The 24,578-nt window shown below is 39.9% G+C and overlaps 1 protein-coding gene across 1 annotated transcript; it reads right to left on the reverse strand.

Annotated features, from left to right (window-relative positions):
- Positions 1-14,276: 14,276 nt before the first annotated feature.
- Positions 14,277-14,891, reverse strand: LOC103454163 (auxin-induced protein 15A-like). Its single transcript, XM_008393752.4, has one exon. The coding sequence runs from the start codon at positions 14,759-14,761 to the stop codon at positions 14,456-14,458; it is 306 nt and encodes a 101-aa protein (XP_008391974.1). The 5' UTR covers positions 14,762-14,891; the 3' UTR covers positions 14,277-14,455.
- Between the last annotated feature and the right edge of the window lie 9,687 nt (positions 14,892-24,578).

Consider the following 24,578-nt stretch of genomic DNA (forward strand, 5'->3'; position numbering starts at 1 on the left):
GTACGTTCGACCCTGCTGATATGGGATACTTTTGCTTTTGACAGAGTAGTGGATGTATCGGCACGTGTGCTATTACGCTTGTCTCCACATGCTTCCTTGTATCCTTCTCACTTGCCCTATCTGTTCCTCAAGCAGATGAGGTATCTTCCCTGGAAGCATAAGATGTTGAAGATGAGTACTCGAGAGCAATGCCAGGTAAGTAATCAGGTAAGGGGTTCCAGGCAGTCAGTTCCTGACTGGAAGCTTGATTCCAATTGCTGACTGATTGCTCTCTTTCTCCTTGTCTTGCAGGTAAGAACAAGGCCAAAGGAAAAGACAGGGAAAAAGCATGATATGGGATACTCTTGCTTTTAACCCTGATGATATGAGATATTCTTGCTCTAGTATAGCTTGTTTGCAGAGGTATTATCGGGGGGAAAGAAAGCTGAATATTTCAAAAGGCTTCGTTGGGAGTGCCCTCTCAGATATGAGGAAGGGTTGAACATTTTTGCAGGTCTGCCTGTCCGTTGGGGATGGATGTCGACATATATAGGAGTCTCCCTAACAACAAGTAGTAATGTTATTCCTTTACCCTGCTTGGTCATAGCACGGTAGTGGGAGCTGCCAGCTTCACATGTTTTAACTCTGTCAGAGCACTTTGAAAAAGTGGTCTGTGGTATCTGGAAAGCTGATGTTGCGTGTGAAGATTACAGACAAGCTTTATCTAAGGAGATCCGGCTCCTGAAGTTGGGAAAGTGGTGCCTCTTCGGTTTTCGAACAAGCAATCCTGTCGGGGATCTGGCTCTCGAGATTCGGAGAACGATGCCTCTTCGATTTTTAAGAAAGCAATCCTGCTGGGGGTCTGGCTCTCGAGATTCAGAGAGCGGTGTCTCTTCGATTTTTGAGAAAGTAATCATGTTGGGAGTCTGGCTCTCGAGATTCGGAGGGCGATGCCTCTTCGATTTTGGAGCAAGCAATCTTGTTGGGAGTGTTTTCTCGAATGTGAGTAAAGGTTAGGCATGTTTGCTAGTCTACCTTGGCCCGAAGCACAGAGGTTGACACACATGGACTTTCCAATTATCCAGCAGTGATACTGTTCCTTTACCCTTGTGGGTAATAATATGGTAGCTAGACCTTCAAAATTTATGTGTCTAAACTTTGTTAGTACTGTTTCTTTGCTATTCTTTTACCCTTCTTGGTCAGAGCGATGTAGTGGGAGCTGCAAGCTTCACGTGTCTTAACTTTATCAGAGAACTTTGGCAAAGTTATCTGTGGTACCCATGAGCTAATGTTGCGTGTGGGAAGTGGGTGATTGAACAGTAAGATTCATGTGCTTTCTACTTTACCAGAAATCTTCGACAGAATGCCCATAATTTCCGCAAAGCTGAGTGTGCGTGTGACAGGTGCTGACAAGGCTGGAAAAGTAGGTGCCTCTTCAATTTCTGAGATCGGCCATCGTGGTCTCTGAGCAGCCCAGCTTTTGAGAAAGCAAGCGCCTCTTCGATTTATGAGATCGGCCTTCGTGGTCTTTGAGTAGCCCAGCTTTTGAGAAAGCAAACGCTTCTTTGATTTCTGAGATCGACCCTCGTGGTCTCTGAGCAGCCCAGCTTTTGAGAAAGCAAACGTCTCTTTGATTTTTGAGCAGGCGCCTATTTGATTTTCTGAAGCTCCGTCGAGTGCAGATTTTTATAAAGGCTGGCATTAAGTTCCAAAGCACACTTGAATCTCCACTAGTAGAAGCTCCATTCTTGCACTTCTAAGATCTTGATTTGTCCGACCTCTTCTCTCTTCAACACCTTTGAAAATGTCTGGCCCCTCCGACCGTCGTTTTGACTTGAACCTTGTTGAAGAGGCAGCCACGCCTTCTCCAGACAACATATGGCGCCCATCATTCGTCTCCCCTACTGGTCCTCTTACCGTTGGGGATTCCGTGATGAAGAATGATATGACCGCTGCGGTGGTGGCCAGGAACCTTCTCACTCCCAAAGATAACAGACTACTTTCCAAACGGTCTGATGAGTTGGCTGTTAAGGATTCTCTGGTTTTCAGTGTTCAGTGTGCAGGTTCTGTGTCTAATATGGCCCAATGCCTATTTGCTCGAACCCGCCAAGTTGAATCATTGGCGGCTGAAGTGATGAGTCTCAAACAGGAGATTAGAGGGCTCAAGCATGAGAATAAACAGTTGCACCGGCTCGCACATGACTATGCTACAAACATAAAGAGGAAGCTTGACCAGAAGAAGAAATCTAATGGTCAGGTTTTACTTGATCATCAGAGATTTGTGGGTTTGTTCCAAAGGCATTTATTGCCTTCGTCTTCTGGGGCTGTACCGCGTAATGAAGCTCCAAATGATCAACCTCTGATGCCTCCTCCTTCTAGGGTTCTGTCCAGTACTGAGGCTCCGAATGATCCCCCTCCGGTGCCTTCTCTTTTTGGGGCTCTACCGACTGCTGAGACTTCTCCTAAGCAACCTTTGTGAAGGCTCCCTCTTATTTGTTTATTTTGACTCGTGTATATGTACATATTTGTAACTTATCGGAGATATCAATAAATAAGCTTTCCTTCATTTCAACGTATTGTGTTAAATACACCAAAGCCTTCTTCGCTAAGTTCTTTGAATTTTCTTTTGTTGAAGCTTGTATGTTGAAGCTTTGTGAGTGGAGCATGTAGGTTGAGGTAGTGTTCCCTTAATTTCCCGAGTGAGGAAAACTTCTCGGTTAGAGACTTGGAAAATCCAAGTCACTGAGTGGGATCGGCTATATGAATCTTAGAACGCCATTGTGCTCGGTCCTGTGTCATGTCCTCTGTTAGATCCAAGTACTTTAAGTCTTTTCTTAAAGTCTCTTCCAAAGTTTTCCTAGGTCTTCCTCTACCCCTTTGGCCCTGAACCTCTGTTCCATAGTCGCATCTTCTAATCGGAGCGTCAATAGACCTTCTTTGCACATGTCCAAACCACCATAACCGATTTTCTCTCATCTTTCCTTCAATTTCGGCTACTGCTACTTTACCCTGGATATCCTCATTCCTAATCTTATCCTTTCTCGTGTGCCCACACATCCAACGAAGCATCCTCATCTCCGCTACACCCATTTTGTGTACGTGTTGATGCTTCACCGCCCAACATTCTGTGCCATACAACATCGCCGGCCTTATTGCCGTCCTATAAAATTTTCCCTTGAGCTTCAGTGGCATACGGCGGTCACACAACACGCCGGATGCACTCTTCCACTTCATCCATCCAGCTTGTATTCTGTGGTTGAGATCTCCATCTAATTCTCCGTTCTTTTGCAAGATAGATCCTAGGTAACGAAAATGGTCGCTCTTTGGTATTTCTTGATCTCCGATCCTCACCCCTAACTCGTTTTGGCCTCCATTTGCACTGAACGTGCACTCCATATATTTTGTCTTTGATCGGCTTAGGCGAAGAACTTTAGATTCCAACACTTCTCTCCAAAGGTTAAGCTTTGCATTTACCCCTTCCTGAGTTTCATCTATCAACACTATATCGTCTGCGAAAAGCATACACCAAGGAATATCATCTTGAATATATCCTGTTAACTCATCCATTACCAACGCAAAAAGGTAAGGACTTAAGGATGAGCCTTGACGTAATCCTACAGTTATGGGAAAGCTTTCGGTTTGTCCTTCATGAGTTCTTACGGCAGTCTTTGCTCCTTCATACATATCCTTTATAGCTTGGATATATGCTACTCGTACTCCTTTCTTCTCTAAAATCCTCGAAAGAATGTCTCTTGGGACCTTATCATACGCTTTTTCCAAATCTATAAAGACCATGTGTAAATCCTTTTTCTCATCTCTATATCTTTCCATCAATCTTCGTAAGAGATAGATTGCCTCCATGGTTGAGTGCCCTGGCATGAACCGGAATTGGTTGTCCGAAACCCGTGTCTCTTGCCTCAATCTATGCTCAATGACTCTCTCCGAGAGCTTCATTGTATGACTCATTAGCTTAATACCCCTATAGTTCATGCAATTTTGTACGTCGCCCTTATTCTTGTAGATAGGCACCAAAGTGCTCGTTCACCACTCATTTGGCATCTTCTTCGTTTTCAAAATCCTATTGAAAAGGTCAGTGAGCCATGTTATACCTGTCTCTCCCAAAACTTTCCACACTTCGATTGGTATATCATCTGGGCTTACTGCTTTTCTATGCTTCATCTTCTTCAAAGCTACAACCACTTCTTCCTTCCGGATTCAACGATAAAAAGAGTAGTTTCTACATTCTTCTGAGTTACTCAACTCCCCTAAAGAAGCACTCCTTTCATGTCCTTCATTGAAAAGATTATGAAAATAACCTATTCATCTGTCTTTAACCGCGTTCTCTGTAGCAAGAACCTTTCCATCCTCATCCTTGATGCACTTCACTTGGTTTAGGTCCCTTGTCTTCTTTTCCCTTGCTCTAGCTAGTTTATAGATATCCAACTCTCCTTCTTTGGTATCTAGTCGCTTATACATATCGTCATAAGCCGCTAACTTAGCTTCTCTCACAGCTTTCTTCGCCTCTTGCTTCGCTTTTCTATACCTTTCACCATTTTCATCGGTCCTATCCTTGTATAAGGCTTTACAACATTCCTTTTTAGCCTTCACCTTTGTTTGTACCTCCTCATTCCACCACCAAGATTCCTTTTGGTGTGGGGCAAAGCCCTTAGACTCTCCTAATACCTCTTTTGCTACTTTTCGGATACAACTAGCCATGGAATCCCACATTTGGCTAGCTTCCCCCTCTCTATCCCACACACACTGGGTGATTACTTTCTCTTTGAAAATGGCTTGTTTTTCTTCTTTTAGATTCCACCATCTAGTCCTTGGGCACTTCCAAGTCTTGTTCTTTTTTCTCACTCTTTTGATATGTACATCCATCACCAACAAGCGATGTTGATTAGCCACGCTCTCTCCTGGTATAACTTTGCAATCCTTACAAGTTATACGATCCCCTTTCCTCATTAGAAGAAAATCTATTTGTGTTTTTGACGACCCACTCTTGTAGGTGATCACATGTTCTTCTCTTTTCTTAAAGAATGTGTTGGCTAAGAAGAGATCATATGCCATTGGAAAATCCAAGATAGCTTCCCCATCCTCGTTTCTCTCCCCAAAACCATGGCCACCATGAAAACCTCCATAGTTGCCTGTCTCCCTGCCCACGTGTCCATTTAAATCTCCTCCTATAAATAACTTCTCCGTCTGAGCAATTCCTTGCACCAAGTCTCTAAGGTCTTCCCAAAATTTCTCCTTCGAACTCGTATCCAACCCTACTTGAGGTGCGTACGCACTAATCACATTGATAAGTTTTTGTCCTATTACAATCTTGATTGCCATGATTCTATCTCCTACCCTCTTGACATCTACAACATCTTGTGTCAAGGTCTTGTCCACGATGATGCCAACACCGTTTCTCGTTCTATTTGTGCTCGAATACCAAAGTTTAAACCCTAAGTTTTCTAGATCCTTTGCCTTACGACCAACCCACTTAGTTTCTTGTAGGCATATAATATTTATCCTTCTCCTCACCATAACTTCCACTACTTCCATAGATTTTCCCGTTAAGGTTCCTATATTTCACGTTCCTAAACGCATTTTGCTCTCTTGAACTCTACCCTTCTGTCCTAGCTTCTTCACCCTCCCTCGTCTAATAGGATCAAAGTACTTCTTTTGTGTGTCCCGTGTAAAGTTGATAGGAGCATATGCTCTCAAACAACTTTGAGTGGAGTCGTTCGAAAAGAAGTTTCTATGGCCCCCTTGCTCATTTAACACTGCATCTGGGTGCCGATGGAGATACAGCGACCCTTGCTCACTTATCACTGTGCTCGAGCCACATAGCGCGCCACTTACGGGTGACGCCCTAGCTTTAGCGCGATTTCATTCTGGATTCATTTTCATAAGGATTCGACGTAATCATGGAGTGCCGACTGTCGACTACCTGACGCCCTCCCCCTCCTCCTTTATCCGGGCTTGGGACCGGCAATGTAAGATAAACTTACATAGGCGGAGTTAAATTGGAAGCAACACAATTCATCTAATTCACAATTCCCAATCTTTTGACACATTTCTTTTCCACAAGCTTAGTCAATTGAAATTTCTATTGTTGGTTTTCTCATTAAGAAATTTTGAACAATGGGTTTGCGGTTGCCTGGTATTGTTCATGCTAAGAAAACACAAGTTCCTTTAAAGGCCTTGGATGTTCCTAAAGGCTGCTGCTTTGCAGTCAATGTAATGAAACGGTATGTGATTCCCATATCATACTTGAGCCTGATAAGCCTAGTTCAGAGAATCCTACAAACCCTAAAGATCAGTCCACGTCAGCACCACCAATTCAAACAAAATCTTCCCGCTGCAATCTGCAATAGAAAAGATTGGTTCCATCTCAAATACCCTCAGTGTTATCGTAACAACACAGTCCATCATCCACACAACTCTTTCAAATACTTTTGTATCTGATTCAAATATTTGTATTTATCTTTCAAGTGTGACAACCTCATCATTTGTAATTCAATATAAAGAAATGAATGAACACTCACTTTATATTGAGCTGAGCTTATACAACTCATCAACCTGCTATAATTTAGTTTTCAAATCACCTTTATGGTATCTCAGAGCTGTCAATCTAACGACCAAAAGCTTCAATTTTTTTCCCATGGCGTCCAGTTCCAATTCCTCAAACCCCATCACTATCCCCTCTCTTCCCAATGCTTCCAACTTTCTGACTATAAAGTTGGACCGTACTAACTATCCACTGTGGCATGCCCAGATGTTGCCCTTGCTTCGAAGCAGGAATCTGGTGTCATTCGTAGATGGAACCAACAAATGTCATCTTGCCTTCTTAAAGGATGATGAAGGAAAAATCATTGATGAAGTCAATCTTAAATTTGATGCATGGATTCAGCAAGATGCTATGGTCCTTTCATGGATCAACAGTTTGGTTCATCCCACAGTTCTTGCCTATCTCATTGGTAAGACGAGTTCTCATTTTGCATAGACTGGTTTACGTGAACGATATGCTTCTCAATCTACTAGCCATCTTCTCCAATTGCGTAGTGAGCTTATGAATACCCATCATGGTAACTCCTCTATTACTGAGTTTCTTGATCGTAATAATTGTCTTGTTGACACTTCTCTCCCTCTCTGGTTCTCCTATCTCTGATTCTGATCTCATTGCCATTATTTTAAATAATGTTGGGCCTACTTATGAGAGTATTGTTGCTTCTGCACAAGCACGAGATGAAGCCATCACTTACAATGCCTTGGAGGCTCTTCTTCTCGGCGCAGAAAGACGTCAAAAGCTTCATACAATGTTCGAAAATGAGCCCACTGCCCTTGTTGCTGGACGAGGACGTTTAGGACCTTACCATGGTCATGGTGCTCCTAATGGTGGTCGTGGTCACTTCAATGGTGGTTGTGGTCAGTTTGTTTCTCGTCCTCAAGGCTAAGGACAATATGCTTCTCAACCCCGACCCGCTTATGATGGTGTTCTCAGTGCTCATCCTTCTCCACCCTAAAATGGCGGTCGCATCTAGTGCCAAATATGTCATCATCACGGACATTCTGCAATTGATTGTTTCAATCGACTGAACATGGCCTATGAAGGATGTGTCCCTACTCCACGTCTCCAAGCTTATGCTGCTGCTGCACCTCTTTAGGCATCTGCCTCTCCCTCTGGCATTCAAAACTGGCTCTTTGATTCTGGAGCAAATGCACGTATCACCAATGATTTGAATCAGGTTTCGAATCCTCGTCCTTACACTGGTACCGACAATGTTAATGGCGTAGTTGATGGGTCAGGTTTGCAGATTTCTCATGTTGGCATTTCTTTTATTCACACACCAAATCACTCATTTACTCTCCCCAACACCCTTCACATTGTCCTAATGCTTCTACTAATGTTATTTCCATAAATCAATTTACCAAAGACAACCATTGTTCACTAACCTTATATCCCAATTCTTACCATGTCCAGGACCTTCAAATGGAGAATATGCTTTTACAAGGCCAGAGTAGAAATGGTTTTTATCCATTTTCAAGTTCTTATGTGGTCAACAATGGAGTCTCTGCATTTGTTGGTGTTAGAGTGTCGGATGCCATTTGGCATTCTAGCCTAGGCCACCCCACATTTTTTGTTTCACGTAGTTTAGTTTCCCAAAATAAATTACCATTAATTGGTAATGCAACCTACGACTTTTGTTCATCATGTCCCTTGGGTAAAAGCCATAAGTTGCCATTCAATTAGTCTTCCTCAATGTAATCTTTTCCCTTGGAATTAATACATTCAGATGTATGAATTTCTCATTCTTATTCAATTAATGGTTACAAGTTTTATGTTGTTTTTGTGGATGATTTCTCTCGATAGGCATGGACTGGGAGTTGAATACCCCTAAATCACAAAGCAGGCTGCGTAACCAGATTAACTCATAGGCAGTGGAAGCCATCGATCTATACTCAACCTCAACACTTGATCTGGTAGCTACTACTTGTTTTTTTCTTTTCCATGTGACTAAGTTTCCTCCCACAAAAATGCAATATCTAGTTGTTGATTTTTGATATACTGAATTTCCAGCTCAGTCAACATCACAATATCCCATTATTTGAGTGCATCCATCGTTCTTCATGACTATACTACACTTACCGATCCTTTCAAGTATTGCAAGATTCTTTTACTAGTATTGAAATGCTTAAGAGTGGGTGAGTGCATGCATTGACTAGCAATACTAACAGAATATGAGATGTTAGGCCGGGTTATAGTGAGGTATATCAAATTGCCAACAAGTCTTTGATAGGAACCAACGTTGAGAAGTGATTCACCTTCCAAGCTGAATTTGAGTTTGCTATCAAGATGTGTCTTGGCTAGTTTGACATCACTCATATTGGCTTCCTTGAGGAGATCGAGCACATACTTTCATTGGTTTAGAAATAGGCCTTTATGAGAAGATGCTATTTCTATACCTAAAAGTACTTCAACAACACTAGATCTTTGATGCCAAACTGTTGTTCTAGGGCTTGTTTGAGATTGGCAATTTCTTCATCACTATCACCCGTGATAATTAAGTCATCAACATAGATTAGAACCACTAATTTCCTAGCAATTCCTGAACATACAAACATTGAAGAATATGCATTCCTTGTGTGAAAACCAGCACTGATGAGAACTGAGCTGAGTTTGGCATACCAAGCTTAAGAAGATTGTTTAAGTCCATAGATAGCTTTATGCAACCTGCACACTATCTGTGAATCACAACTTTGAGGATAACTAGGAGGCAATTTCATATAGACTTCTTCTTCGAGATCCCCATGTAAGAATGCATTTTTAACATCCATTTGATACATTGACCATCCCTTATTCACAGCAACTGAGAGAAGTACCCTTATAGAGTTTATCTTTGTAACATGAGCAAAGGTTTCCTTGTAGTCCACATCTAGGGTTTGTGTGAATCTACGAGCTACCAATCTTGCTTTATGTCTTTCAATTGATCCATCTGAATTAAACTTGATCTTATATATACACCTTCATCCCACATCCTTATTCCCTTTTGGTAACTTTACAAGCTCTAAGTGTTGTGTTGATCAATAGCATGTAACTCATCATGCATAGCTTTCCTCCTCACTTCAGATTCACAAGCATCATAGAAATTTTGAGGTTTTGTGAGATCAGAAACCTTCTTGAGAAATGCACTGTGAGCAAGTGCAAGCTTGTGATAAGAGACATAATTGGAGGTTGGATGTCGTGGCTTGTAAGTCTCACAGTCAAGTAATCTTGCAGGCAGTTGTCTCTCTCTTGCAGGGTTGCGTCGAGGTGCAATAGGTGTTGAATCATATTCCATTGCTTATGAAGTCACACGTTGCAAGATTTCACACTCTTGATCAGTTGTATTGCTATGAGACTAGCCTTCATGAATTTATTCACTCGAAGAGAGGGTTTCTTGAGCAGGTGTGTTGACATTTGAAATTGGAACCTCAGTGATCATGACATCTGTTTTTGGTAAGGGAAACAGATCCAAGTAGTTCTCCCCCTGAGTGGTAACTTCAAGAGTCTTATTGAAAAAAAAAAAGGATTAGTTTCATGAAACCTAACATCTTTAGATACAAGTTTCCTAAGTTGAGGGTTATAACATTTGTATCCTTTTTTAGTTGAAGAATACCCAAGAAAGATGTACATTGCTGCCCGAGGATCTAGTTTATCTTGATATAGAGATTGAATGTGCACAAAACATATGCATCCAAAAACTTTAAGGTGTAAGAGATCCACTTTTCTTCCTTTTATTATCTCCATTGGAGACTTGAACTTTAACACTCTACTAGGTAATCTGTTCATCAAATAGGCAGCTGCCATGACACCATGTGACCATAATTTTTTAGGCATATTCATTTGCAACATCAGTGCCCTAGTTTTCTCCAATAAGTCACAATTTTTTGTCTCAGAAATGCCATTTTGCTATGAAGTTCCCACACAACTAGTTTGATGCATTATGTCATTATTGCTCAAGTATTGTGTCATGATTTGAGACATGTATTATGAGCCATTATCAGACCTTAGAGTTTGAATGTTTGAAGAGAAATGATTTTTGACAAGATTATGGAAATCTTTAAACATATCCAATACTTGATTTTTTGATTTCAAAATATACAACCATGTGGCCCTTCAATAATCATCAGCAAAGGTTGCAAAATACTTGTAACCATCAAAAGATTCACTAATTGGTCCCCATATATTTGAGTGTACAAGCTCAAAAATCTTGCTAGCCCTAGAAACTGACTCTCCCAAAGGTAATCTAGTAGCTTTGAACATATGGCAGGTTTCACACTCAATTGCTTCTTTGCTTGACTTGGGAAACAAGGTTGACAAAATAGGTTGGGAAGGATGAGCTAGGCGTTGATGCCACAAAAGGTTGTCTTGGTTTGGAACTAACTTGACTTGAAAGGCACTTGGACTATTTTTTGAGATGTAATATAGGCCATCTAGGAAAAAAAAACCCTCACCAATCATCTTCTTGGGGATACAATCTTGAAAAATTACACTTTGTGGTGAAAAATGACCAAACAATTCAAAGTATTTGTGATTTTTCCCGCAGATAGAAGCTGAAAAGGAAATGAAGGAACATATAACACCATAGACTCAATTTTATCTGAAATCAGGTGAACTTTTCCCTTTCGTACAACCTTGGCCCCTTCACCATTTGCAACTGACACATGTGATGGTTTATGTAATTTTTCAAACTCTTTTAGTTTTGAAACTTTGTTAGTCATGTGGTATGTGGCTCTAGAATCAACAATCCAAAAATCATGCAACAAATTGACATTTATAGTAGTTTTGAAAGCATTCAAAATAACTTGAAGGTATTTCTTTGGCATGTGATCAACATTGGCCAGAAATCCAGCAAACTTGCCCAACAAGGCAGTGGTATTTCCATCTTCATGATCAACAACTTAATCAGCTTATTCTTTTTTTGTTTCCTTGTGTAGGAAGGTAGCAAACTTGTTTATAAGGTCTGCAGGATTGGCTATGAATTGCTTGTAAGGATCATGACCGTTGATAGATGAAGATGAAGCCATGTTGGCTCAGTGGGAAAATTACTGAGGTTGAGGTCATCTTGGTGCACATTTGTCGTTCAAGAAGTCTGGTTTCAACTCTAGATGCAAGATCCAACACGTCTCTTTTACGTGACCATTGTAGTGGCAATGTTGACACTTCAAGTTAGGGTTTTTACCTCTGTATCTCTTCTCAGTTGTCATGTAGGCTCGAGCTTCAGTAACATTTGCTTTTGTTCCAGCATTCATAACCTTTTTTCCCACTTCCTCTCGTTGAATGGTAGCACAAATGCTTGTGAAGGTTGGTAGCTCAGGATTCATGAGAATGTGACATCTTAGATCCTCATAATCTGCACTCAAGCTGGATAATAGTTGGAAGATTTTATCCTCCTCAGCCTTTTTTAAGAGAATTGTGGAATCGGTAGTATATGGCCGGTAGACATCCAGTTCATTCCACATACTTTTCAGATATCCAAGATGCAGAATAAAGCTTTTACCTTCTTGCTGGATAGCAGAGATATCTCTTTTAAGTTGAAACACGTAAGCGGAATTGTTTTGGTTCCCATACATCTCTTTCACCGTTGTCTATAACAAGAAAGAAGACTCTGAGCAGCTGAAGATCTCAACTATTTTTCTTTCCATGGAGTTGAGCAACCATGACATAACAAGTTGATCTTTACATAGCCAACCTTCATAATTCGAGGATGCAATTTCTGGGGCTGGAACATTACCATTGATGAACTCGAGTTTGTTTCTTCCACCAAGGGCAAGTGTAACTGCCCTTGACCAACAACAACAACAACATCAACAAAGCCTTTTCCCACTAAGTGGGGTCGGCTATATGAATCCTAGAACGCCATTGTGCTCGGTTTTGTGTCATGTCCTCCGTTAAATCCAAGTAGTCTAAGTATTTTCTTAGGGTCTCTTCCAAAGTTTTCCTAGGTCTTCCTCTACCCCTTCGGCCCTGAACCTCTATCCCGTAGTCACATCTTCGAACCGGAGCGTCAGTAGGCCTTCTTTGCACATATCCAAACCCCTTTTGTGTACGTGTTGGTGCTTCACCGCCCAACATTTTGTGCCATACAGCATCGCCGGCCTTATTGTCGTCCTATAAAATTTTCCCTTGAGCTTTAGTGGCCTACGACGGTCACACAACACGGAAGATAATTGAACTCATTCAGTAGTAATGAGCTGAGCCTTTGGTTGGGATTGATATCCACTTCTGAAAGCTTCTCAGGCTGAGAAGTAATGGTGTGGTCAACTTCCTGGTTGACTCAGTTTTCTTCAGCCATTTCTTTGAAGATTGAAGGTGTTTACAAGATGAGATACACAGAGACAGGTTCAAAAGAAAACCTGCTTTGATACCATATTGACTTTTAAGTGTAGTTCTTTCTTGTATTGCAAAGTAAAATCATAAGGTTACAAAAGAGGAGGAAAAGGTATTTAAAGAGAAGGATTTAGTGCACTTGCAGTGCGCGAAGACATCCAAGAAAACCCCTTGAAACCCCCGTAAAGGCTAGTCTAGAGGCTTACATCAACATACCTCAATCTCCTTAAATCAAGGAATCTAGAGACCATAAACTAATCTCCTTAAATCAAGGAGATGACAACAAGAAAAAGACTTACACCAATCTCCTTAAATCAAGGAGAAAAAGACTACTTACAAAATGATAAAGTAAGATAAACCTTAGAACCTATAGTAGCCCTAATAACCACTCTTTCAATAGTAATGAATTTGAATGGAGGGACTTGTGGCGGGTTCTGAGAGAGCCTCGTACCTTTTGACTTCCGGTCTAAGGGTGGACACTTTAACTTACTACTCCGAGGAGCTAATATTGTCTAATTCTCTGTTTTACCATAAAATAAGTACACACCCTTGTGGCGCAAAAAGAAATTATGATTTTCTTTTTGTTTTTCAAATAATGTTATGGTTTTTTATCATTAGGATTTGACGGAAGATAGGAGTGCCGGTTGTTGACTACTTGACGCCTTCCCCTTTCTCCTTTATTCGGGCTTAGGACCGGCAGTGTAAGATAAACTTACACAGGCGGAGTTTCAAATAATGTTATGGTTTATTATCATAAGGTTTGGAAGACCTAGGAAGACTTGGAAAGAGACTCTAAGAAAAGATTTGGACTATTCGGATCTAACAGAAGATATGGCACAAAACTGAGCGCAATGGCGTGTCAAGATTCATATAGCCGACCTCACTTAGTGGAATAAGGCTTTGTTATTGGTGTTGTTTCAAATAATGTTATAGCCAAAACTGTTTATTAGATATTCTCAGTGCAACTAAAAGAGATCCTAATGGGATAATCAATCGGAGAGGAATCTGAAGAATAACTAATCCAATATATTTTTTCTTACCTCTCATCATCTGTTTAAGAAAATATTTGTAACTTAAAAAGATCTCAATTACATACTAAGTTAAACTGCAAAGGCTACTATGTTTTGGATGGTAAAAGATAGAAGGTCTCATAAGATTGATGTCATCCTTTTGTTTTGAAAAGAAATAATTTCGTTGGCGGAAATTTTCCGTACAAGATAAAAGGTAACATAGATTATAAATATGTTGCAATGAAAACCTTCAGGTTAAATCAAACGATTCATCACACGATCATGAAATATTTTGAGCTTGTAAACAGAAGACCAGAAATGAGGGGAATACAATTTAGTAAGGAGAACAGTTAGTAAAATTGTTGTAAGCCAGTATGTGGAAACAGAGCTGTGTATAGCTTGGATAATGGATAAACGAACGAAGATGACCAAAAATAGTGTGAATATCTAATTAAAAGTGGCTAGATTTCTACATAATTCATGGAGACATTAATTTGATTCACTCCCCATTAAAAAAAAAGTTACAGAATGTTTAGATTGTCTACATTAAAAATTTCTATCAACCAGTTAGTTCGTGTAACATGCAGATTTCCATTACGAAATCTCACGATGCATTCAAGTGAGAAGTGAGATGAAGGAAGGCATCTTGTCTGCAGGGAATTGTTAGACCACCCATTGGATGATCAAACCCGAATTCTTCTTCAGCCTCACTTAGCAACTTTTGAAATGAAGGCTCATTAAGGAAAGATACTGGAATTACAAATCTCTGCCTTTCGCTCTCGCCAACATAAACCGCAAAATAACCTTTTGGGACGTGTGCTAAATTAGTTGAAGCTCCTCTGGTTGTATTTGAAAAAGAACATCGAAGAAGTTTCCTAGCAGGAATTACAGCCGGAAGACGGAAACCCATTGTTGTAACTCTCAAGACCAAAAGTAGAAGAAAATCTCAAAGAACTGAAAGAACAAAGAAAACTATAGTACTTGAGAAGTTCGTAGACTTGAGAGTTTGTAGAATTGTTTTTCGTGGTTATCAAACGAGCCAGTCATATGTTTATATATACTTGACTGGTTGCGTGTAGGATATCTCTCTTGAAAGAAATATATGGTGCAAACAAAGACAACCTGGATGGGGTATAGAAGGGAACAAGGGCTGATGATGAGGGATCACATGGTTTTGTCTTCCAAATATCATCAAGCAATTAGGAAAAATATGTGGAGCAAATTAACGGATATTAAGTCTCAATCACTACCAAGGAGTCTCGGTGATGAATTGGATGACAAAGCCATGTGGATTTTGATGAAATGCTTATGTCTACGGCAAATCCCAATCACTACCAACTATTAGAGATTTTCCAACACATCGATTGTTATATTAATTTGGACATGAATTACAAGAAGGTAAGTGTTGGAACCCCATTATGTCCCACATTGGACAGAGGAAAGGGCAAAGACCCATTTATATCCCCACTTTAACTAATACCAAGGTCTTTTGTGATAAAACCCCCGCACCTAAGGATTGTGCAGGTGGTTAAGTGGGGACAATATCGGTGTTGTTGGAGTGACCCTATTGGTCCTGCGCGATTGGGTGAGTCCCGACATGGCTCCACGTGGTTGCCGATGTGTGGAATTTCATGTGTGACCCATAAATGGGGTCTCACGTGCGGGGGAGTGTAAGAACCCCATTTGGTCCCACATCGGACAGAGGAAAGGGCAAAAAACCATTTATATAGAATTACCCCACTCTAGCTAACACCAAGGCCTTTTGTGATAAAACCCCACACCTGAGGATTTTGCAGGTGATTAAGGGAATTTCATGTGTGACCCATAAATGGGGTCTCATGTGCGAGGGAGTGTTAGAACCCCATTTGGTCCCACATCGGACAGAGGAAAGGGCAAAAAACCATTTATATAGAATTACCCCACTCTAGCTAACACCAAGGCCTTTTGTGATAAAACCCTACACCTGAGGATTTTGCAGGTGGTTAAGTAGAGACAGTATCAGTGTTGTTGGAGTGAGCCCTAGGCCTATCGACCTGAAAAGTTTCCACATGGTATCAGAGCAAGTTGTCCCTTGTGTAAAAGCCCAAAGGCCACACGTGCTCACACGTCACCCATTTGTTGCCCACGTGTAGGCTTGAAAATCGGCTACACGTGCGGGGGCGTGTTGAGAGTTGAAACGTGAGGAAGATTTGTCCCACATTGGTGAGGGACAAGATTTGCTATGTGCTTATATGGTTTTGAGCTACTCCCCATATTGTCAATTGGTTTTATGGTGGAATCCTAATTTCATCAGTAAAATAGCAAGTGATATAGAAAACTTGGAGCCACGGAAGAGTACTTTAACCACAAACTATTGTTGGGTGCACAATAGCATGTCTCTTGAGTTTAGGTTATTATCCTTCCCAACAGATTTTAATTACTTTAGTTTTAATATGATAGCCTCAGGGGCAATTTAAAGACAAGTCCACGTGATTTTGCATGAACAATTGTATGTTCATTGGGTCCATATTTGTTCCTTATAACCAATCATTTCAGATTACAGATCGCTTTTGGCACACCAGTTAACTACATGTACATGATCAGACTTGGAAGCAAAGGAACACAAAGTCTTCTAATTCCCTAACTCCCAAGCATCGCTAAGCTTTCTTGTTTTTTTTTTTTTCACAAGTCAATTAAAATCTTCATTGTTCGTTTTCTGATCAACAAATTTTAGACCATGGGTTTCCAGTTGCCTGGTTTTGTTCATACTAAGAAAAACAAAGTTCCTTGCTTTGGATGTTCCTAAAGGATATTTTGCAGTCTATGTTGGGGACAGCCAAAAGAAGCGGTATGTGATTTCATTATCACATTTGAACCAAGATTTGGTAAGTCGAACTAAAGAATTCGGTTATGGTCATCCCATGGGTGCTATTGCAATCCCGTGCAGTCAGCTCATCGAGTGCAAGAGCACTCAGGCCGCAGTTACCTGAAGTCCGCCACTGCAAGATTGAGGAGAGGCAGTGGAGCACGCCAATACTGCAGCTCAGGGCGGAGGAGCTGCCACGTCCAAATGCCCAATGTAGCAGAATCGATGGATCCGTTTGCCCCAGACAGCGCAAAATGCCATACCCATTGCTTACGGTTGACACACCCAACCCCAGTAGCCATCAGACTAGGGGTAGAGGTGTGCTTGCCATCAACAAAATGGCGACAAAGTAATGGGTAATAATTGAAAAAATGTGCGACAATTTGAACTAAAACTGTCACGCTCCAACTCCGACATACGTCCAGGATCGGCACATGACGTTCAGGTGAAAGGATGCAAGGAAATACAAACAAGATACACAAAGGAATACTAAAACTGTAAAGTCACAAATAAAGGATGTTGGTGGGGTCTCTCCCACGAATTTTTACAACAACTGTACAATAAAAGCTCATAACCGTCACTAGGGTAACATGCATATAGGCTCCCAAAATATAGGTCTCAAAATAATACAAGAAAGGATATAGGGGTAACATAAGCACTCCAAGCTCTGACCTTTGACTACTACCCCAAAAGCTCCTCGTGTATACACAGATCTCTCTCCTGCACAATTGCCCTGTATACAGTGGGAATGGTGCACCGAGTAAGGCAACAACCCAAATAAGCTACGAAACTTGTATGAGTGACAATAATTCAACGTATGTGAACAAGTCGACGGATCACAGTTTTGGAACATCAGTAATAAAACCATACTTTATAAATCATACACAACCCACTAGAAATCTTGAAAGAGTCACACAGATATCCATGGGCCTTTCTAAATCAAACCACAAAGGTTCTCAAATCTCTAGTTCATAAGTACACCTAAAACTAGGACTAGAGCGATGCAATTCGACCGAAGCCTACAACTCATATGCTTCCACATTTTAGATTGCCTCCAAGAAACCAACGAAGATAGGGGGTGGGATCTAGGACCAATAAATAGAATCCAATGAAGATCGGGTTCCAGACCACCGAATGGATCTGAATAGGAAGATGGATTGGTGACCATTCAACAGAATTCGACAAAGATAGGGTTTTAGACCACTAAACGTAACCGAAAGGAAACGGGATTTCGGATCACTCAATGAAATTCGAAATGAACACGATTTAGGACCATTCAATGAAATCGCGTAGGAAGAGGGATTCCGGATCACTTAATGGAATCCAAATGAAGCAGGGTACTAGACCACTTAACGGAACACGGTTCAGGAACACTCAACGGAATTGAGTAGGATTCTAAAAACATATTTTAGAATGTCTCAATGAAATGAGACATGTCACAAATTTGATGCGACAACTCCCCATGACAATGGGTTAACGATCTTCTACTAGCCTTCACGTTTCCTAACCATTTCAAATATGCATGTCAAACTACATTTCATAAATAGATCCATGACAGATTTAAAAGTAATATTCAGTAGAAAACACATTCATTTCGTAAATCCATGCCATATCCACTAAATATACTAGCATGAGAATTTCAGGATAACAACCGATATCATATATTTAAGTCACTAACCTAGAATCCGCTCTATGACACCTAGCACAAAGATCGATATGCACAAGTATGATCACCGCCTAAAACAAAACACAAGTCTTGTCTCAGAACTTTATCGATAAAACACATAATTGTAGTTTACACATGTTCACTACAGTAATCAAAGATCATTTGGGACACGTTGATCATAAGTCAACTCTCGGTCAAAAGTCAACGGTAAGGCCAACAACCCTAGTAATTCAATCTGGAATATTTGCACATCAGATTATGATCCATAACTTCTTAAGGGTCTCATTATGCTTCTACAATAACATACTTAAAATTTGTAACGATCCAACGGTTGGATCTTCACTAATCGAAAGTTTAAGTAGTGGCCAACTACAAAATTAGGCTAAAACATTAGACTTACGTTGAATGGATGCCAAAAATGGATCTAGGGCATCAACATTAGCCTAGAAGGACATTGTGGGCCACCGTCCAAGCGCCACCACACACGTTGCCGAGCTTCGCCGCATGCACCGTCACGCATCCTCACGCACGGGGTTGGGTCGACTGGAATATTCTGCTGCCAAGACGATATGTTCCATTAAATCTAATGCAATTTGTCACCATTTACCTGATGGCGTAAGGAATATTTTAGACAGTTAACAGAATATTACCCTTCTTCCTCCTTCCTCCGGTCGTCGACGTCACCGTCCTCCGCCGTCGAACTTGCCGGAATCTACAAAATTGGCCAAAATCTCCGTGAAATTAACTGGTGATATCTAATAATGATCGTATTTTAGAAATACAAGCCTTCACAGAATCACATTACATAACAAAGTTTGTACATAACATTGCATACATACTTTGTGGCATAAAACCACAGAAGACCACTGGATCGACTACATGAAGTTTCTAGCATAAAATGTGCACGTTGATCATCCTAAAGTTTTCCATTGTAAGGGACACTGGAGGTGAGAAAATTTCGCGTCGTGTAATAGTGTTGAGGGAAAGTGATAGGATTTTTACCGCCTGCAAAAGTAGGGATAAAAACACTTAAAAATGCTAGCGTGAGAACAAGGTAATTGTAGCATAAACCGCTCAAGTAAGGTCGTTTCCCATAGGGATTGAATGAATAACTTGTATTTAAATTAATCCTTAATTAACTATTTAAAACAAAGTTTAGAAAAGATTTATTTTATGACTTAAAATAATAAAAACGAATTTTAATAGAAATAATTTAAAGGATTCAGCAAAAGTAAAATAAACTAAAGAAAACGGCTTTTGAAAATCAAATTGTTAAAAACACTGAGGTTCAGCCGTCACCATTAACAATCCTATGCAATTTTACCAATTACTTATGAATTTCAACGTACATCCTTTGAATGTTAGGTTTTTTCAATGCATATTCTCCTCGTGATGTTCAAGTAAGAATGTATATCTAACATGCAATCCATTTGTGATGTTCAAATAAACATAAACATGCAAGATTCATTAAGCTCTGTGAAAACCTTTTGAAAAACCATGCAACCCTTAAGAGCATGATGTTTTCCTTGAGTAAAATTACAATTATCAATCACAAGAAGCCCTCCACAATTTCAGGTGATGTTCCAATAAAAATTACATCAAATTACTTGTCTAAATACCTTAATAGTTGTGACGACCCGTCCCAAATTATTATATATATTTTCTCCCCTAGTGTGTAAAGTGATGATATTACTCTCATTGGCTTAGTGACGTGGATGTACATATGTAATATCAAAGTATTTCCTCGCTGTCGTAATTAAACCGTACTTGACGTCACGAGCGCTTCGACGTGAGTTAGGGCCGAATCGGATTCGTAACGAAAAAGTTACAATTAATTGAATATGTAAACGGGTAAATCACGAACCAATTATATTAGCTCCTATTACCTCTAAACCAATCAGATTTTCGGCTTTTATCTTTCTTTGGGCCAATTGGAACTCTATCTTTCTCACGGCGGCCCAATCAGAAATATTATTTTCTGATTCTGGCCAATCACACACACACACATACACGTACACTCTCTCTTTCCTTCTCGACTCTTCTCATTTCTTCTTCCTTCTGCACCTGAGACACCCCACACGCATAAACCACACCAAAACAGCACGGATGGAACCTACGAAGACTACCATCACACTCCTCATAAACTCACGAACCTAGCCATACCCTTAGGTTTCAGTTTTGATCGTCGACTCACGAGCTCCGACGAGGAGCCCAGTTGCTCAAACGCGATCCCGGCATGGTTTCTAGGTTTTAAGGTTTGGAAAGGTATCTACGCAACTTCCCTAACACTTTGGAGTAGTTTTGGAGTGAAGCGGACATCGGTATAGGCGAGTTTGAAAAGTTGTAGAATTGGCCAGATTTTCCAAGGAATTTTCTGATTGTTTTTCATGGGATTTTGAACTCTTAATAGGTACGAATGTGTTCTACTCCTCAATACCTTCAAATCCATATAAATTTCATGGATTTTGGTTGAGAAATGAAGTAGATATTAAGCTTTGAAAATTTTCCAGAAACCAGCAAACCAGACAGCGGTGGGCGATGGAAACCAACGTGGTCCACCGGAGAAGAAGAAGAATATTCCGTCAAAGTTGATAGAATATTCTAACGACGTCAGGTAACACCGTTAGAATTTAACAGAATATTGTGCTATTTTAACGGAATATTCCTAACGCCGTTAGGGTTTCTGTCCTGTGTGCCAAGCATGTGCCTGCGTGTGAAGGCGCGTCCAACATCCAAAAAAATTTCTAAAAATATGGGGGTGTTCGTGTTGTCGAGTAGATCATGTTGGTATATTCAAACACCCTATTTGAGCAATGTATGACAAATTAATCCTAGGCTTTGTTTACGTGCTAATTAATTAACGTAAAAATAGTTATATCGCATATAGGTGAGACGTACCCCGAGGACGAGCGTGGACAAGCGTAGCTAGGGGGCTACGAACCTGCTACTTATCAGTGAGAGGGCATTTGTTTTCTATATATATATATAGTTTCCAGAAGCGTTTTTATATGGAACTATGCTTTGCTTGCCATGTCGTAAATAAGTTACCTTTTAAATATTGCATTGTTACACTTACGAATTGTATTGTGTGATGCTGCGGAGACTCAGGTAAGTTTCAGGTGAGCATTATGTGATTGAATGGGTTGTATTGTATTCGTATGCACATTTATTTAGAGTTCATCATGGATGTACCCTGGTATTAGTGCTCCTGCTAGGGGCTAGGGCCAACCTTCACGTGATTGTTCACCTCCCGCACTGCACGCTTAGCTTGGATCTAAGTTTGGTGCCAAGCTGTCATACAGACCACAATAAGTGGTTTCGACTTGTAGGTGACCTGCGAATTATCGCACAGCCTTCATGCGATTGTAATACTTGAGCGTACATATTTATACCTAGCATGTCGTATAGGTCACACTAGGTGACTCTGACTCATGTGCTAACCTAGATTGATGAGCTACAGGTCCAGTCGTACAGGTCACGTTAAGTGACTCCGACTGGCATACTATTTTATATTGGTTTCACACCTGGCTTACATTTATTATTACTGAGATATCATGACATGGCATACTTCAGTTTTCGCTGCTCTTGTGCATTGGTTTTCATACCTACGTAGTAGTATTTTCTGGAAACTATACGGGTTTTACGAAGAGGGGTTATTATGTTCATAAAGATAAATATGTTTTCAAACGCTTTGTTTTTACCCACTCACCCTTTTGTTTTGCGCCCCTCCAGGTTCTAGGTAGTTGTTCATCTTTGGTGGCTCACGAGGACTACACGACATTTCTAACGTTTCCATAAATAAAAGTAGGGATCTTCTCCCTATTGTATAATTAATACTTAGTTAGTTTGACTGCACTTTCGTTTTACCTATGCTTTGATATGCGTGTATCTTATACTTGATCACTTTCACACACTTACATATTATCTCTAGTTAAATAAGTTTAGTTTTGGTTTTTATTTATTCATATTTTCTTATTATTATCACTTCTGTTGTGCACTTGGCTACATCACCCTCACGTGACGGCTAACATGTCTCAACTCCGGTCGGGGTGTGTCAATAGTGATCAAGCATTAAGACATGTAGATAGCTTAAACATGGTAATTAATAATTCAAAGCAAGAATGCATCCATTCATAAGTAAATTAATAAAATCACATATTCATGCTAAGGTTTGTGGCCTCGCCCTAGTCAAAGGAATTAGTTACACATAATCATAATTAAAAACCAATAAAATATTATTAAGAACATGGATTGAAAACACCTTGTAAATAAACTTGAATTGTCAAAAGCTTTCTAAACCGAGTTCTCCAACACATTAAATTTCCACGTGCTAAGACTTACGTGGCATACACCATACACATGGCATATGATTCATAAAAAACTGGACGAGTCATCAAAAGTGACATGTGTCAACATTTAACGGAAGTTAGTTAAGGAATTATGTTTATTAACTTTTTGATAATTTTAATTTAAATCAAACAAGCCAATTGATATAAATTTAAAATGTGATTTGATTATTTGATGAAGTCAAATCACGAACCAAGCCTAAAACTCAAGTTTTGCTTCTTTTGTCAATTAATCAAGTCCACAATCAATGCCAAATTCAGTTGTAGGCAAGACTTGGAGAGCCTATAAATACGAGGCTCCAAGACAAAGAAAGGTCTAGAAAATCATTCTCACATCCAGATGTTGAAACTCTCAAGCTCCCAAACTCCCAAATTCTCAAACACTTAGAAGATTTTGAAAACTCTCCGCATTCTTCATCATTCCTGTGAAGAACCACCAAACACCCCTACACGTGCCGGTTCCTCCATCGCCACAAGCCAAAACTTTAAGGTGCTCGTTCATTCGAGATCAAGTCATCGCAATGCTCGGATCAACAACACACACATTTTTCACCCAGAGATCAAATTAGAGGATCCAAGTTTGTAAAGAGATTGTAACCCTACAAATTCTTTAATACATATATTATTTTGTACACATGTTCTTGTGTGATTTATCGCAGGAATTTCTTGTTTACAATACTACTAAAAATAAAAAATCCTTCTTAGGAAAGGTCTTCTAAAAACTAGGAAACAAAATAAGAAAATGATAACTTAAAATCACAATCCAAATCTAATTAAGAAATATGCTCATCTGACAATTAATCATGTTTCTGGATCTTCAGGGCTCCAAATCAGGCACAAGATGACTCTTTTTTGTGCACTAGCCCTTTATTTCATCACCATAAATTAACCGCTTGGTAGAAAAATTTGAAACTTTGACACGAAAAAGCTGAGGGGCTCACGAACATCCTCCAATAGGAATCACTCCAAAATTCATCCATATGATCATATTTTGCTCAAGAGTAAGTCACAAGTCCTACATTGGAAATATAAATCAAAGTATCAAAATCTCACCAAAATAAATAATAAATTATACTAAGAATAGGGTAAAATATATAGTTTGAAATCGACTCATCAGAAAGAACTAGTAAGTAGAGTTTTAGTTACCCTCACTGTGCTTAGCTTATTTTGTTCCTACTTCTTTCAATCTCCCGTCAATTTTTGATTATCTCACGATCGGGCGTGACATTTCAACCGTGATAAATCAAATGTATAAGGAGGGATTTGTTAGCCTATGACCTTATGTGCTACGCTATTGATTGAGTGATTTGTATCCATACAACCTCTGTAAAGTAATAAGTTCCATATAGTAAGGCCTAGCTAAGTTGGCTAGCCAAAGTAGTGAGTTCCTAAACGCTTTGGTGTATTTCGGAATGAAATCATGTAATTATTACTATAAGATGTAAATTGTTTTGTCAAACATTCGATGTGAGATTCCAACAAAAAACATGGTACCGCACAATTACAAATATTGTAGAACCGAGCTGTTAATTTCACAGTAAAATAATATTCCCCGGGAATTTTTATTGGGGTGTGATTTTCACACCCTATTTTACTTCTTACACACCTTTTTAATTTTTAACCGTCGGATCGGATGAATTGAAGAAGATCAACGGACATAAATTATCAAGGGTGTGTGAGAAGTAAAATGGGGTGTGTGGATAGCACACCCCTTTTTATTTACATCATTCAAAGATACAGTTTTTTCTCCTCACAAAAAATTTCATAATTACATCCTACAACCAAAGCGTTACCAAATCATGTAATTCTTCACGGACCACGGTTATGCCTCACACTTTTGACCTAGCTAGTGGTAGATAAGAGATACTCG

The sequence above is a fragment of the Malus domestica genome, chromosome 05, assembly GCF_042453785.1.
Source record: "Malus domestica chromosome 05, GDT2T_hap1".
Taxonomy (NCBI): domain Eukaryota; kingdom Viridiplantae; phylum Streptophyta; class Magnoliopsida; order Rosales; family Rosaceae; genus Malus; species Malus domestica.